The sequence below is a fragment of the Anomaloglossus baeobatrachus genome, chromosome 7 (genome assembly GCF_048569485.1).
Source record: "Anomaloglossus baeobatrachus isolate aAnoBae1 chromosome 7, aAnoBae1.hap1, whole genome shotgun sequence".
In the NCBI taxonomy this organism is placed as follows: Eukaryota; Metazoa; Chordata; class Amphibia; order Anura; family Aromobatidae; genus Anomaloglossus; species Anomaloglossus baeobatrachus.
The window spans coordinates 258,193,005-258,206,960 of NC_134359.1; the positions used below are offsets into that span (position 1 = coordinate 258,193,005).

The following is a 13,956-nucleotide window of genomic DNA, read 5'->3' on the forward strand; positions in this document are numbered from 1 at the left end:
AAATAAAAACTAGGCTCGAAATACAGTATATCCTAAAAGTTCTTTTAGCGGGAAGCAGATGTATGCCAAGACCCCACAGATTTTTATGACTGCTGTATTACAGCTTGGTATGACTCCGAGCTTATTAAGAACTACATTGCGTAGCCCTAAAAAAAAGTTCAATTATGGAGTACGGGTTTATGACTGATTAGTATATTAGGCACAAGGATGTAGAAACTAAGGACCATTTTCAAGGAGTTGAGGGAAGTATATAACAAGGAACATTGGTTCTCCTCAACAGGAGTTGATTTAATTGGTGTGTGGGGTGAGACCCCATTTAATACAACAGAACAAGGCAGGCAACCAATACTAAAACACATTTAATACTTTATAGGATTTTTTTCCCATAATTGTCGAAATACTTTACGCCTCAGCTTTAATACGAATTTATGGCCTCAGCTAAAAATGCCCTACGCCTTTTTAGATTATTGGTCAGAAGCAATGTAATGGGTAAAGGCGCTGCCAGGACACAATGGGGAACTGGTTAATCTATATAGTAGTGGCATACTTAAATCATTCAAAAGGGGTTGTCCACTACTAGGGCAACCCTTTCTCTGTCCATGCTTCCCCATGGTAAAATGAAAAAGCCTAGACACTCACCTCCACGGCCAATGCCAGTGCTCGCATGAAGTCACGTGAGCCTCGTGTCCAATCAGTGCCGGCTTCCCACAGCAGACACGGATCCAGTGGTGCTGAGGCTTGCTGTGTCAGGGCCAATGTCCCATTGTGACTTCACACGAACCCCACTCAATCAGCGCAAACTTCTAGTCTCCCAGCCTTTGGACAGATGAGTTAATCAACAGGAAGTGAGTGCGAAGTCTGAAGCTGACTTCCTGTTGATTGCTCCTGTGTCAAAAAGGCGATAAGAAGGAGGGTGACACAGATTAGACGCAAGGCTCACGTGACATTATGTGAACATAATCAACCGCAGGGGTGAGTATAGGGTTGTTTTTTTTTACATTACCTGGTAGAAACATGTGGAATCAGGAGGTTGTCCTAGTAATGGACAAACCCTTTAAGAATGGGATCTAAGATTGGCTACGCTATTGCAGCGGTGTACTTTTTCTCTGAAATGTGGCTGTGTCAGAAAACATACTTTGAAGAGTCAACCGGGGCCTATGTTGCAGAGGACTTGTCCAGCACAAGTCCCAGAGGCTTCACCTCCCCCACTCCTTTAGAGAGTGTGTGTATGTAGGGAGAGAGACAAGTCCAGAAGGAGTGAGGCAGGGAGAAGCCACCGGGAAAGGGAGGGTTCGGATCTTCCTCTAGGACTATTCATCCAAAATACATATGCCTGGATCAGTCAAGATCGGCGTTGTTCAGGCCAGTCTTGAGGTAATGTTCTGGAATTTAACAGTCTCATAACTGGAGTAAGATTTCTGGAGTAAGGTACATCACAGCTCATCAGGAATTAGATGAGCCGAGGTGCCACACTCCTATTCCATCCCCGCCCGACTCATTTTGGCAGATCTGGAGTGAAAACGCCAAATCTTTGAGACAGTGTTTTACAACAGAATTTTGGTAAGTGTTATGGCCTTTCCGCCGCCTGACGCTAGATTTTGGCAGAGAAAATGACCCCGGAGTTTGGGTCATGCGCACTATGAAGCTGGGTGTACACATCCTGGCTTCAAACTGAAGTAGTGCGCATGACTGAAACTCCGGGGTCATGTGCACTGAGCCGAAATCCAGCGTCGAACGCCGTGACAGCGGAGACGCGAGTGAGATCCACTGACTCTGCACATTCATTTGCATATTAGTACGCCGAAGTGGGTGTGCTGACATGCTAATGGGGCCGACAAGCCAGGGAAGCAACGCCCAGGGGACCAGTCCCCCTCGCTCATTAGCATACGGTAAAAGATCTTAAAGAGATCTTTAGAAAAAGTATTTTTAATCTATGCTAGTGTATATAGGGACTGTTAGGCAGGGATTAGCAATATGTACCTAGAACTGCTCGTTCGTGCTTTAATTACTTTTTGTAAGGGCACAAAGGCTCAAGTCACACGGTGTCTGAGCCCTACATTTAACATATTCACCAGTGGAGAATAAAAAAAAAAAAAAAAAAAAAAACACCTTTGGGAAATACGTTAAAACAAAAAAAAAAAGCCTAAAAAAAAGGCCTAAAAAAAAAATAAAATTTAAATAAAATGAAAAAATAAAAAACAAAACAAAATATATTGCATAAAATGTCAAAAATATTTTGAATATTACACAAAACATTAAATATATATAAAAAAAAGAGTTGAATTTAAGACCAAATGGGTAATAACGCGACAGCCTCCTTTGGATTTTTTTTTTTGTTTTTGCTTTCAGTCACTCAGATTGACATGATGGGAAATGGACACTCACTAGATATACATTTACTTTAACAGCAGCAGTAGATTATAGGATATCGTAAACCAAGTGCTAGAACACTTCTATGCAACAGATATAGCTAAATGTATGATATGGTGCTACAAAAATATGACCACACAATGCATTTTTTTTTTGGTTCAAGAAAACATAGTAGGCTTTTCGTACTCGTATAAAAATGTTAATTTTAGATAAAAATACAAACTTCAACTTTACAAAAAAAAAAGAACACATTTCTGTTGAATACACATAAGCATACATAGATTTTTTTTCTTTTTTTTACCAAAAATAAAGAATTTAGAATTTGTTCAAATACACGTAGCAAATATTTTTTACTCTTGCTACTGTGACACTGTACAATGCAGTTACAAGAATAAAATGTCCATTTCACACTTTGACAAATGTGAAAATGTTGTGTATGATAAAATAAAAAAAAAAAAGTTGCAAAACAAAAAAATAAAAAATATATAGAAAAATAAAAAATTAGCATTAATAGGCAACCGGCACAAATCTAACGTTGCACAGATATCCCATGGATTTATTAATATACAATATTTTATTTAAAAATTAAATTATGCAGACACAATGGAAAGGAAATTTGATGAGGCATGGACTGTAAAGAATTTTTTTTTTCTTTTTGTAATTTAATATAGTTCATTAGCTTAAATTCAGGGCTTTGGAAATACTAAGACATCACAGCTGGATATGTGGGTTTTGTTTTTTTTTTTTATATATATAGATACTTTAAAATGCCAACAAAAATGGCCTAAAGCATTGAAGGGGAAAAATAAAAAAATAAAAAACATACGTCGGCAGATATTTTCAGTGTTCGTAACTACATCTATGATGTACCAAGAATTCTGATAAGGTAGGGATACAGTTTTGTAAATACCGGTACATGCATTTATAACTTAGTTGGCCATTAGAATGGTCATCCAAACATTTGAAGGCGGCAAAAGTGGCGCACTCAATCCGTAACATAGAATTTACTTGAGGCAAAAAATAGAAAAACATGGATGGAGGAAGCAAGCGTTTCGCATTATGCATGCTTCAACCGCTCTCACCCCAAACCCCGGTGGGACCTGCTTAAGCATGCATAAGGTGAAACAGCTGTGGTCCTTCATCCCCCTACCTCACCAGCATATTTTATTTTTGGCATTAAATTCTAATTTTTATGGATGGAGTGTGCCTCTTTCGCCTTCTTCTAATGTTTGGATGCCACTGATTACTTCTACAAGTGTAATCTAAGAAAAAAAGACTCATGGCACATACTACCTTTCTAATGTGAACAGGTGCAAACTGAACATGAACCATAGTAACAAAAAGGAGACAGTTGCACTCTATAGTGCCAAGATATGTGGAACAATTAATATGGGAATATAGACATGCATTACTGCTATGAAAAATCATGTAAAAATTGAGATACTTAGCACACAAAAAATGGACAGTTTTATGTGAGCCCAACAGCCAACGGCAAGGTGACCTCATTCAGTCTCTTATATCACATGGTCAGTCCTTCTGATTGAGCACTCCTGCTCTTCAGCCTCAGGTGATTTGAATTCTCTATTTGCAGGTTCCTGTCAGCCCACAAGTTGTAGGGGTTTTTTTTTAACCCAAAAAGAGGCATTAGTTTGATAGGGACACATCAAAAATGAGGTCGCCTTGAAGTTGGCGGTTGGGCTCACATAAAACTGGCCACTTTTGAGTGCTGTGAGCCCAACAGCCAACTGCAAGGCGACCTCAATTTTGTTGGGTCTCTAGCAAACTAATGCCTTTCTCTTTGGGTTAAAAAACCCTCCAATTTATGGGTGGATAGGAACCTGCAAATGGAGAATTATAATCGCCTGAGGCTGAAGAGCAGGAGTGCTCAATTAGAAGGCATGACCCCGTACTCTAAGACTGAATGAGGTCACCTTGCCGCTGGCTATTGGGCTCACAGAAAACTGGCTAGTTTTGAGTGCCAAGATCAATTTTTACATGACTTTTCATAGCAGTAATGCATGTCTATATTTCCATATTCATTTCTGTACATACCTTAGCACTACAGAGTGCAGGAGTCTTGTTACATCTATAAGTGGCCACCTCAAAACACTGATGACGCCCAAAGTTTCTCCCATACCCAGATCCTGTCTGCCTTTGCAGTGTAGGTAGTGCCAGAAATTCTGTCTCCTCGTTTTCTTGGCCATTAGAAGTGCGTTTGATCCTGCAATAGATCAGAGTTGTGTTGTGGGCCTACCATGGTTAACGTCTGACCCAGCTCCTTCTCAATTGTTCTGGATGGTTCCACTATCTGCTTTTTTTCCCCCCGCCTCTCATTTCTACAGTGTTGGACACCATTTTGACATCACTGAACCTCTCTCTAAAATTTTGCTGAAGAAACACAACCTTCAACCAAATGGGCTCCTTGTCTACTACAGCATTTCAAAATTGCTAAATATGTTTTGACCACTGGGAAGGTATTACAAAAAAATATATATATATATATTTTAATATTGAATTAAAAAGTACTAGTCAAAAAACAAACGACATACAGACCCTCAAGAAGAAGAAAACAAAAAAGCCAAATTGCTAAGTATTTGATTCTTATATCGAGAGGTAGCCATTTTGTGGGTTAAACATTGATACTCTTTATTCAGAATGTAAAAGTGGTTTTACGGGAACGTTGGGCACAAAAGAGCCATTGTTTTGCCCCAAGTTCATGGCGAATTGGTAGGTTGTACTAATTCAGGTCACAAACTGCAGATACTTTTTGACCGGTGAGAGGATATGGGGTAAGGGGCAATGAGACACTTAAGTCACTTTTTCCAGATTCTAATAAGTTGGCAAGGTGAATGTATATATTTTACGATTTTTTTCTTTTTCCCCCTGGCAAGCGAGAGCAAGTACGCAAACACACAAAATTCAACACTTTGAAGATCGACTGCTGCAAAATGACACAAATAGATATTAGAATCATTAACTGACCAATATAAGAGCAGGCGAGTTCTTAGTGGTAGGACTGTGCTGCCATAATTAAATTACCCCCGTAATATAATAATTACTCTATAGAGTTTACAAAAAAAAAAAAAAAAAGTCCTCTTAAGGCTTCCCAGGTTTTTTTTTTAATGAAGACTAACGTCATGGAGCAGGGATTTATTGTATTGAAAGCTTCTGCGTAGACACTTGTTCATTTGATACATTCCTGGCCTTTTCATTTGCTAGTGGTCTGTGACGGACCATCCATCTTCATCGATTTAAGCAGGCACATCATTTTCCATAAAGCACCACTGCTTCCACATGAAGTCCCTATTCACTTTCTATGTTCGCTGTATTTTATTTATAGCACATCCTTTTATCCGTTCCGCCATCTTGTTTTGTTGCCGCAGTTTGACAGGGGGCAGTTTGACAGGGGGATGCGTCTCTTCTCTGTAAGAGTGCTACAATACTTGCTTTGATGTCACATTAAAACAAATGTACATTGTTCCTTTGTTCTCAGAGAGTGTCCTTTGAACCTTTGTTTTATCCTTATGGTTTTCTTTTTTGTTTTAATCCTGTCTTTCCACACAAGAGAACAAAAAAATATGAAAAAAAAAATTAAAAAAAAAAAAATTATGAAGGTCTATAAAAGCACCATACGTAGAAGATTCAGGAATGTAACAAAGTGTGTACATCCAAGTCCCAGATGAAAGTTTCTAGCTTATTTCACCTTACATCTGTGAGGGAAAAAAAAAAATGAAATATTCATTAAAAACTAAAAATTAGTTTACAAATCAGTAAAAAAAAAAAAAAAAAAAAAAAAGAAGTTTTGGAAATTGGAAGTTACCAGTTTGTCCACAAAATATACATGTAGTCTCACCTTTACATTAGTTTATTCTTTGAATAAAATATTTTGGCAAAAATTAAAATAAACCAAAAATTAAGAGCACTTTACAAAAATGTACTTACTATTGTTATCCAATGATTTTCTAGAACCCAAGTTGGATTTAAAAAAGAAAAATGTCCCAGCTAGTTATTACTTATCTACAGGAAACAAAATTAAGCCGCCACTGGTGACCAGAGAATTTTGTAGCCTGTTCTTGGGATGGGTGTTGTTACCAGCAATAGGACCCCATAATTAAGAATGTTAATTTTGTGGCATAATGGGTTTCAAGAGTACAAACTTAAAGCTTGGTATCCCGATTCTAGTACAGGTTCACTATTTGGGGTTCTTCCATTGCAAAAAAGAAGCTCAAAAACTTCCCTCAGTGCATGACTTGTAATGGGCTTGAGGGTGGCTGGCCTTATGTTGTCTCTGTATAGAAGGAGAAAGGCTAAGGACGGAGAAAGGCGAAGAAGGACGGAGAAAGGCGAAGAAGGACGGAGAAAGGCGAAGAAGGACGGAGAAAGGCGAAGAAGGACGGAGAAAGGCGAAGAAGGACGGAGAAAGGCGAAGAAGGACGGAGAAAGGCGACGAAGGACGGAGAAAGACGAAGGACGGAGCCTGGCTTGGATATTGCACATAGCCAAAATAGCTAGCCCTCTTCAAATCCATCAGTAGACACATGCTAACAAAAGAGGAGGGAACTTCCATTCTTTGTTGAAACAAATACAAAACGAGGAGCAGACTGGCGTTGAAATAGATGGCCATTTATCCAGTTGGACAATCCCTTTAGCAGACTATGAAAAATAATGTGTAATTCGGGCTAAATGACCACAGCTTTGTTCAATAATACCGTTTAAACAACGGCAATATTGGTATAGGGTCAAACATTTTCAAGGGACCAATCCCAAGAAGGGTGTACCTGAGCATCTACTATACTGAGATAACTGCTTGCTTGCCTATCCTTACAAATCCTAGCGAGTTCAAGTCTAGAGTCTCACATTGCTCATCACAAGACTTAATACAACTTCATAGTTGATTTAAACCTTGTAACTGTTCCAGGCTTCATTTGCATCAAGAAGCATAGGAATACCCCCATCTCCCCTCCAGCCATCTTACTTGGAGGCACTTCATGGTTAAGCAAATATTGAAATAATTTGTAAAGAAAAATCTATTCAAAAATCAGTTCCGCTAAGGCTCATGGAAACACACTAGATGAAAGGCCAACTAGTTCCTAAACTATACACAACCAATACATCTTTGTTCATAGTACAAACGTATGGTGAATACACTATTCACATAGGGAAATTCTCCAGCTCACTGAAAGCTAAAACACACGAATAACAAAATATACCAGAACATCTCACCTGCTTTGTATCTGAAATTTTTCAAAAGTTTTTAGGAGGAAATTTTTTTTGAAGTCCACTTTAATTCAATACTCCTGAGACACTAGGACACATCGCAAGACCAAGGCCATGTGCACACATTGAGTGCTTTGTTCCACTCCTGGTTTTGGCTTACAAATACACTTCGTAAATAAAACACTCAGTGCGCACGTGGCCCAAATGAGGAAAGGTGGAACTGACAGAATTTGTAAAGCTTTGGTTTGTTTTTTGTTTGTTTGTTTTCTTTAAACCTACACTTCTAGAAACCTAAAATTCATTTTTCACCTGTGACCACCTTAAAATTAAATCTCACCCAAAGTCTTCAGATGAAACTTTAAGAGGGGTGATTTAGGGGACTTGCAGTTCTACTTGACTAATGTTAATTATACAGTGAAAACATAGACAATTACTTAACTTCAACTCACAAAAAGTCTACCACCCTCCCGAGAGGTGAGCATATATATCTAAAACAGTGTTGTGGGAAAAATTGAACCTCTCCATTCACATACCTCTTCACTTTCCCTCAGGTGAAGGGAAGATGTAGCTTAAATTGAGCTGGTCACGGTAATATCCCACACCCTGATACAAAAAAGAAAAAACACATTTTTTTTCTTAAAGATGTTTTTTAATCCTAATATACAAAAATAATTCAAAGTGAAGAGTTCTTTCCTTAAGAGGAGACCTTCAATACCTTAACGACAGCCTACATGGAGCATCTAGAAGTTATTCCACAGAAACACGTCGTCTGCCCCATGGGGTTTTTTGCCTTCCTTTGGACCAACATGTTCGGTTAGGTCATGGGTTGAATTTGATGGACTTAAGTCTACCTTCAACTTAAAACGCTATGAAACTATGACTTCAGAAGTCACCGATGTCCGTGAAATTTCAACGGCGGGAAGTGCTCTTTGACCCAAACCGCCTATCCCTCTTACTCCCCCCCCCAAAAAAAGTCGTGAAATCAGGACAGGCATTATGGCTTGAGCAATATAGGACGGTCATATGTTATACCTCACTGTGGGTAAAAAGCATTGGTGTCTACTGGGTTAATTTAGATGACTTCATTGCCACTTATTTTACATCATACATTTTTCAAAAACAGCCAAGAAACCAAACCCTAAAAACAAAAAAAACGTAAAGGTGATTTTCACAACTTATATTTTGTGGACTGATCATGATGAATAAAGAGATTTATTTTTCCAATTTCCATCTGTAATATGGGATATTTAAACTTCCATATTTAGACAATTCAATATCATGCATGGTGACACCAAAAATCAGTAACAATGACATTTCGCAGGAAGACAAAAAATATGTATATACACAGATCAGTAAAGCTTAAAGCATAAAAGAAAAAAAAAAAAAAAAAAAGTGAGAAAAGAAGACAGCCACGGAATGCAAGATGTTCACTGTGATCTATAGCTTGAAGAAGAAAAAAAAAAAATATCCAGCAGGTAGAATTATCAAAGCCAATCACATATAATCTCTTTGCAGCCTTAAGGTAACAGTGTCAAGATTGGAACAAGTGATTGTGTTGATGTGATTAAGAAGATGGGAAGTTTTGGGTTCTTTTTACATTGCTAGTGCTGTTATTTTCAGCTTGAGAGTCCTACCTGCCGAGGAAAATTATTTCCAGCTGGGTATTAGGTAGGCTTTAGTTTTTTTCGCTTCCTTTTTTTACCTGTTTCCTTAGGCCTTCCTGTTAACACAAGGGCAGGGATGGTGAAAAGGCCTAAGGAAACGTATTTTGTTCAGTAATAAGACAAACATTCATTGTAAAAGTGCATTCCTGAAAGAGAAACTTGTTAGCTACCGCGAGTACCATGAACAACGGGCAGATGTCAAGTTTTTGTTGTTTCAACGGTTATTTGTTTTTTTGCTTTTGGTTATTGTGTAATTTAAGATGATTTATTCTAAAAACAAAAAACTAAACAATTTGGTTGGATTTTTGGAATTCCCAAAACCTTAATGCAAAGCTAAAAGCTTACATAAAGAGGACCAACCAGCAGGATTTTTCTATAAAAACTAAAGCCAGTGCTATACTGGCGCCATCATGCTGATTGTATACATACCCTTAAAAACGGGCTTTACACGCTACGACATCGCTAATGCGGAGTCGTTGGGGTCACGGAATTCGTGACGCACATCCGGCCGCATTAGCGATGCCGTTGCGTGTGACATCGATAAGCGATTTTGCATCGTTGCAAAAACGTGCAAAATCGCTAATCGGCGACACGGGGGTCCATTCTCAAATCTCGTTACTGCAGCAGCACACATCGCTGCGTGTGACGCCGCAGGAACGAGGAAGCTCCCCTTACCTGCCTCCCGGCCGCTATGCGGAAGGAAGGAGGTGGGCGGGATGTTACGTCCCGCTCATCTCCGCCCCTCCGCTGCTATTGGGCGGTGTTTCAGTGACGTCGCTGTGACGCCGCACGGACCGCCCCCTTAGAAAGGAGGCGGTTCGCCGGTCACAGCGACGTCGCCGGACAGGTAAGTATGTGTGACGGCTGTGGGCGATGTTGTGCGGCACGGGCAGCGATTTGCCCGTGTCGCGCAACAGATGGGGGCGGGGTACCCACACTAGCGATATCGGGACCGATATCGCAGTGTGTAAAGTAGCCTTTAGGCTATGTTTGCACGTTGCGTTTATCGCGTTTCTGCAGCGTTTTTAGCTGCAGCATTTCTGCGCTAAAACGCATGCGTTTTTGTTTTCCAGCAAAGTCTATGGGAAAAGCAGAAATCCTGTCTGCACTTTGCTTTTTTTTCTGCAGCCTTTAATTTGCATATTTTGGATCAAAAACCATGCTGAAAAAGAAGCAGCATGTCAGTTGTTTTTGCCATTTCTGCAGCGTTTCCTTAACATTGGAGTCAATGAGAAATAGCAAAATTCATGCGTTTTTCATGCTTTTTAGGCTCCAAAAACGCATGCTTTTCTGGACAAAAATTAAAGGGTTTTAATGTTCCTTTACACACACACACACACACACACACACACACACACACACACACTTAAATGCTAAAAAATACTAAACTTTACCTATTTTTCAGTTAAAATGTGCATAACCACTATTACATTAAAATTGATAATTTTCCATATAGTTTTAATAAAAGTTAATTTTATCCTTTTTTTCTCTTTTTTCATTCTTTTTGACTATTTCAACTTTATTTCTCAGTGTCTTGATCTACAAAACGCATCTGCAGAAACGCAGGTGAAAACGCAGGTAAAAAAGCGCTGAAAACGCACTAAAAACGCGGTAAATACGCATGCTTTTTTAGCGCTAAAAATGGCCAAAAGCCATTTGGTCAAAATCCAAGGGAAGGAAAACATGTAGAATAAACTGCAGGTAGTCCGACGCAACGTGCGGACACAGCCTTAAGCGGGCTTTACACGCTACAATATTGCTAGCAATTGCTAGCGATATCATACGCAAAAGCACCCGCCCCCGTCGTACATGCGATTTCATGTAATCGCTGCGGCAGAGTCACACGCACTTACCTGGTCAGCGACGTCGCTGTGACTGCCGAACAATCCCTCCCTCAAGGGGGAGGGACGTTCGCCATCACAGCGACGTCAACGAGGCGTCACTAAGCGGCCGGCCAATCAAAGCGGAGGGGCGGAGATGAGCGGGACATAACATCCCGCCCACCTTCTTCCTTCTGCATTGCGGCCGGCGGCAGGTAAGGAGACGTTCCTCGCTCCTGCGGCGTCACACAGCGATGTGTGCTGCCGCAGGATTGACGAAGATCGATATCAACCATTACCGATTTTTGGTTTTGGGACGACCTCTCCATGGTGAACGATTTTCACCATTTTTGAGGTCGCTTAAGGTCGCTGGTCAGTGTCACACGCTGCGATATTGTTAATGACACCGGATGTGCGTCACTAACAACGTGACTCCGACGATAAAACATTAACGATATCGTAGCGTGTAAAGCCCCCTTTAGTTGTGAGATCGGATGTATACTTTGAGATACAGTCAAGGCAAGTTTGTATAATGCACTATTTGATGAGAGATGCAACGGAATATCTAATAGGTGGGTCGAGTTTTGCTAGTTACTCCTCCTGTCTCTCTTATTACATTGGTAAAAAGGAGAAAACAGGGGGGGGGGGTGTTTGTGAGGATAGGAAAGGCAGACAAACCGGGGCAGGAATAACTAGCAAAACCCGACCCACCTATTAGCTATTCTGTTGCACCCAAATATCAGTGCATTTCACAAACATGACTTGCCTATATTTCAGAAAGTATACATCCGATGTCACAACTAAAGGAGTGTATAGAATCAGCATTATAGCGCCAGTATAGCACTGGCTTTAGTTTATATAGGAAAATCCTGGTGGTTGGTCCTCTTTAAAAAGGGAACCTGTCAGCAGATTTGGGGCCTATAAGCTGTGGCCACCTACATGGCTGAAAGAGGAGGCGCCGGCACTGGAGAACAAAGACGCCCATCTGACTCAACTCCACCGCAGCGACCGTTTAGGTGAGTATGAAGTGATTTTAACGTTCTACACAGCAGCAGGTGCTCTTATATACAGCATGTTAGAATGCTGTATATAAGAGCCCACTGGTGGTGGCCGCAGCTTTTAGGGGACAAATCTGGTGACAGGTTCCCTTTAAGGCTGCATTTACAGTGGTGCTTGAAAGTTTCCAAACCAGTTAGAATTTTCCATATTTCTGTATAAATTTGAACTAAAAAGTACATGACATTTTCATACAAGCCCCCTAAAAAAAAGGTAGATAAAAGAAAAACCAAATTTAAATAAAAAAAATAAAAAAGTTAAAAAATATTGAATGGAATTTTTTTTTTTTTAACTGTGGAAAAGTATCTAATATTACATGTCTGAGGGCAAAAAGTATGTGATTCTTTGTTTGTAATATCTGGCGTGACCCTCATGTGCAGCAATACACTGCAACATGTTTTCAGTAATTGGAATTTTAGCCCATGAGTCCTTTCAAAACAGCTTCACTTCAATTATACCAAAAAGAAAATAAAGATGATAGCCAGCTCACCCAAGTCAGTAAATTGCATTTGGAGCATTGATAAACATGCTGTATCTAGAATGGAGATCCAATGGTTTGAAGAAAAAAGAAAGAAAATCCAGCTCCAAAGTGAACTAAAATTCAAAGCTTTAATTGCAAAAAAACAAGTTCCAAAAGGAAGATAATGCAAAAAAAAAACCAAACAAACCACCACACGAACGATTTAGGTTTATCCCGTGACGGTAATGTTGGTGCAGATGTCTCCAGTGGATGAACAGCGGCGCGTTTCAGACGCCATTGAGTCCTTTGTCGAAACTTTGCTAGAGTTCAACCTCAAGAGATAAGTTTATAACCTTTTCCAGACTGATGAACATCAACATGTCTCCTTAGGTAGTCCTAAATCCAATTTGTTCATGCCATGATGCAATTTCCCGAAAAATTGTCAAGATCACATTTTTATTAAAAAAACAAAAAAAAAAACCACACAGTACAAAAACAGAGATCCATCAAATTGATCACCCACTCACACTTGATTGGGTGATGTTTTCAAATTTGCTGCCAATCCAAAAATGTTCAAATTTTTCCACTCCCAGGACATGTGATATTGGGTCATTTTCCACAAAAAAATAAAAAAAAAAAATTTGACTTGTTTGTTTACTTTACTTTTAGAACTATGGAACATTCTGAAAGGTTCACAAGGTATCAAGCATCAAAGTAGCCTGCATTTAGACAGCCCGTTTGCTGATCGGCTTATGGGTACCTTATTGGCAGTTGTTTAGCGGCCACAGCCGATCACCCATTTAGAGAGTCCGACCGCATTTCCATGTGCATACACACCATGGTTATTAACAACACGTCCTTGCGGACAACAATTTTTAAAACACATTCAAAAATAATTTCATCAAATAAATGAGCATGGTTTCTTCCTCATAGTGGGTGTGCAGCGAGCGTGCACATGTCACACGTCTATGTATATATGGAAAAATGGTGCAAAAGCAAGAATGCTTAAAGAAAAAAAAAAAAAAAAAAAAAAAAAAACATTACTTTGTTTTTATCAAGCCATAATATGCAAAGCAGGGCTGTGGAGTCGGAAAGCCAAACCTTCGACACAGACTCAGACTCCTCAATTTCCCTTGCACCGACTCTGACATATGTTGCTTATAGTTAAGTGAAAAATGTATTGTAGTACAATGTGAACATCAGACATTTAATCATTTTTATGATACAATAATCAAGATATTTAGATAGAACATAAAATATTATTGTAATACAACTTTAGAACACAAAACTGTAATAAATTGTAAATATGTAATAAAATATGTAATCTACAGTAGATTAAACATATATCGTTTGTATATATATATATATA

General features: G+C 39.3%; 1 protein-coding gene across 4 annotated transcripts in view; it reads right to left on the minus strand.

The window, feature by feature from the left end:
- Window positions 1-2,320: 2,320 nt before the first annotated feature.
- Window positions 2,321-13,956, minus strand: part of PDGFA (platelet derived growth factor subunit A) — a 59,250-nt gene continuing 47,614 nt past the window's right edge. The window contains exons 6-7 of one of the 4 annotated variants that reach the window (XR_012724770.1): window positions 8,121-8,190; window positions 2,321-6,080 (exon numbers count right to left, since the gene is read on the minus strand). Coding sequence is in view for 3 of the 4 variants with exons in the window: in XM_075318058.1 (XP_075174173.1) it covers window positions 9,252-9,340 (89 nt within the window). In the remaining variant the exon portion in view is untranslated. Of the gene's footprint in view, window positions 6,081-8,120; window positions 8,191-9,221; window positions 9,341-13,956 lie in introns of all 4 variants that reach the window. The other 3 variants (XM_075318059.1, XM_075318058.1, XM_075318060.1) reach the window with 3 other exon arrangements.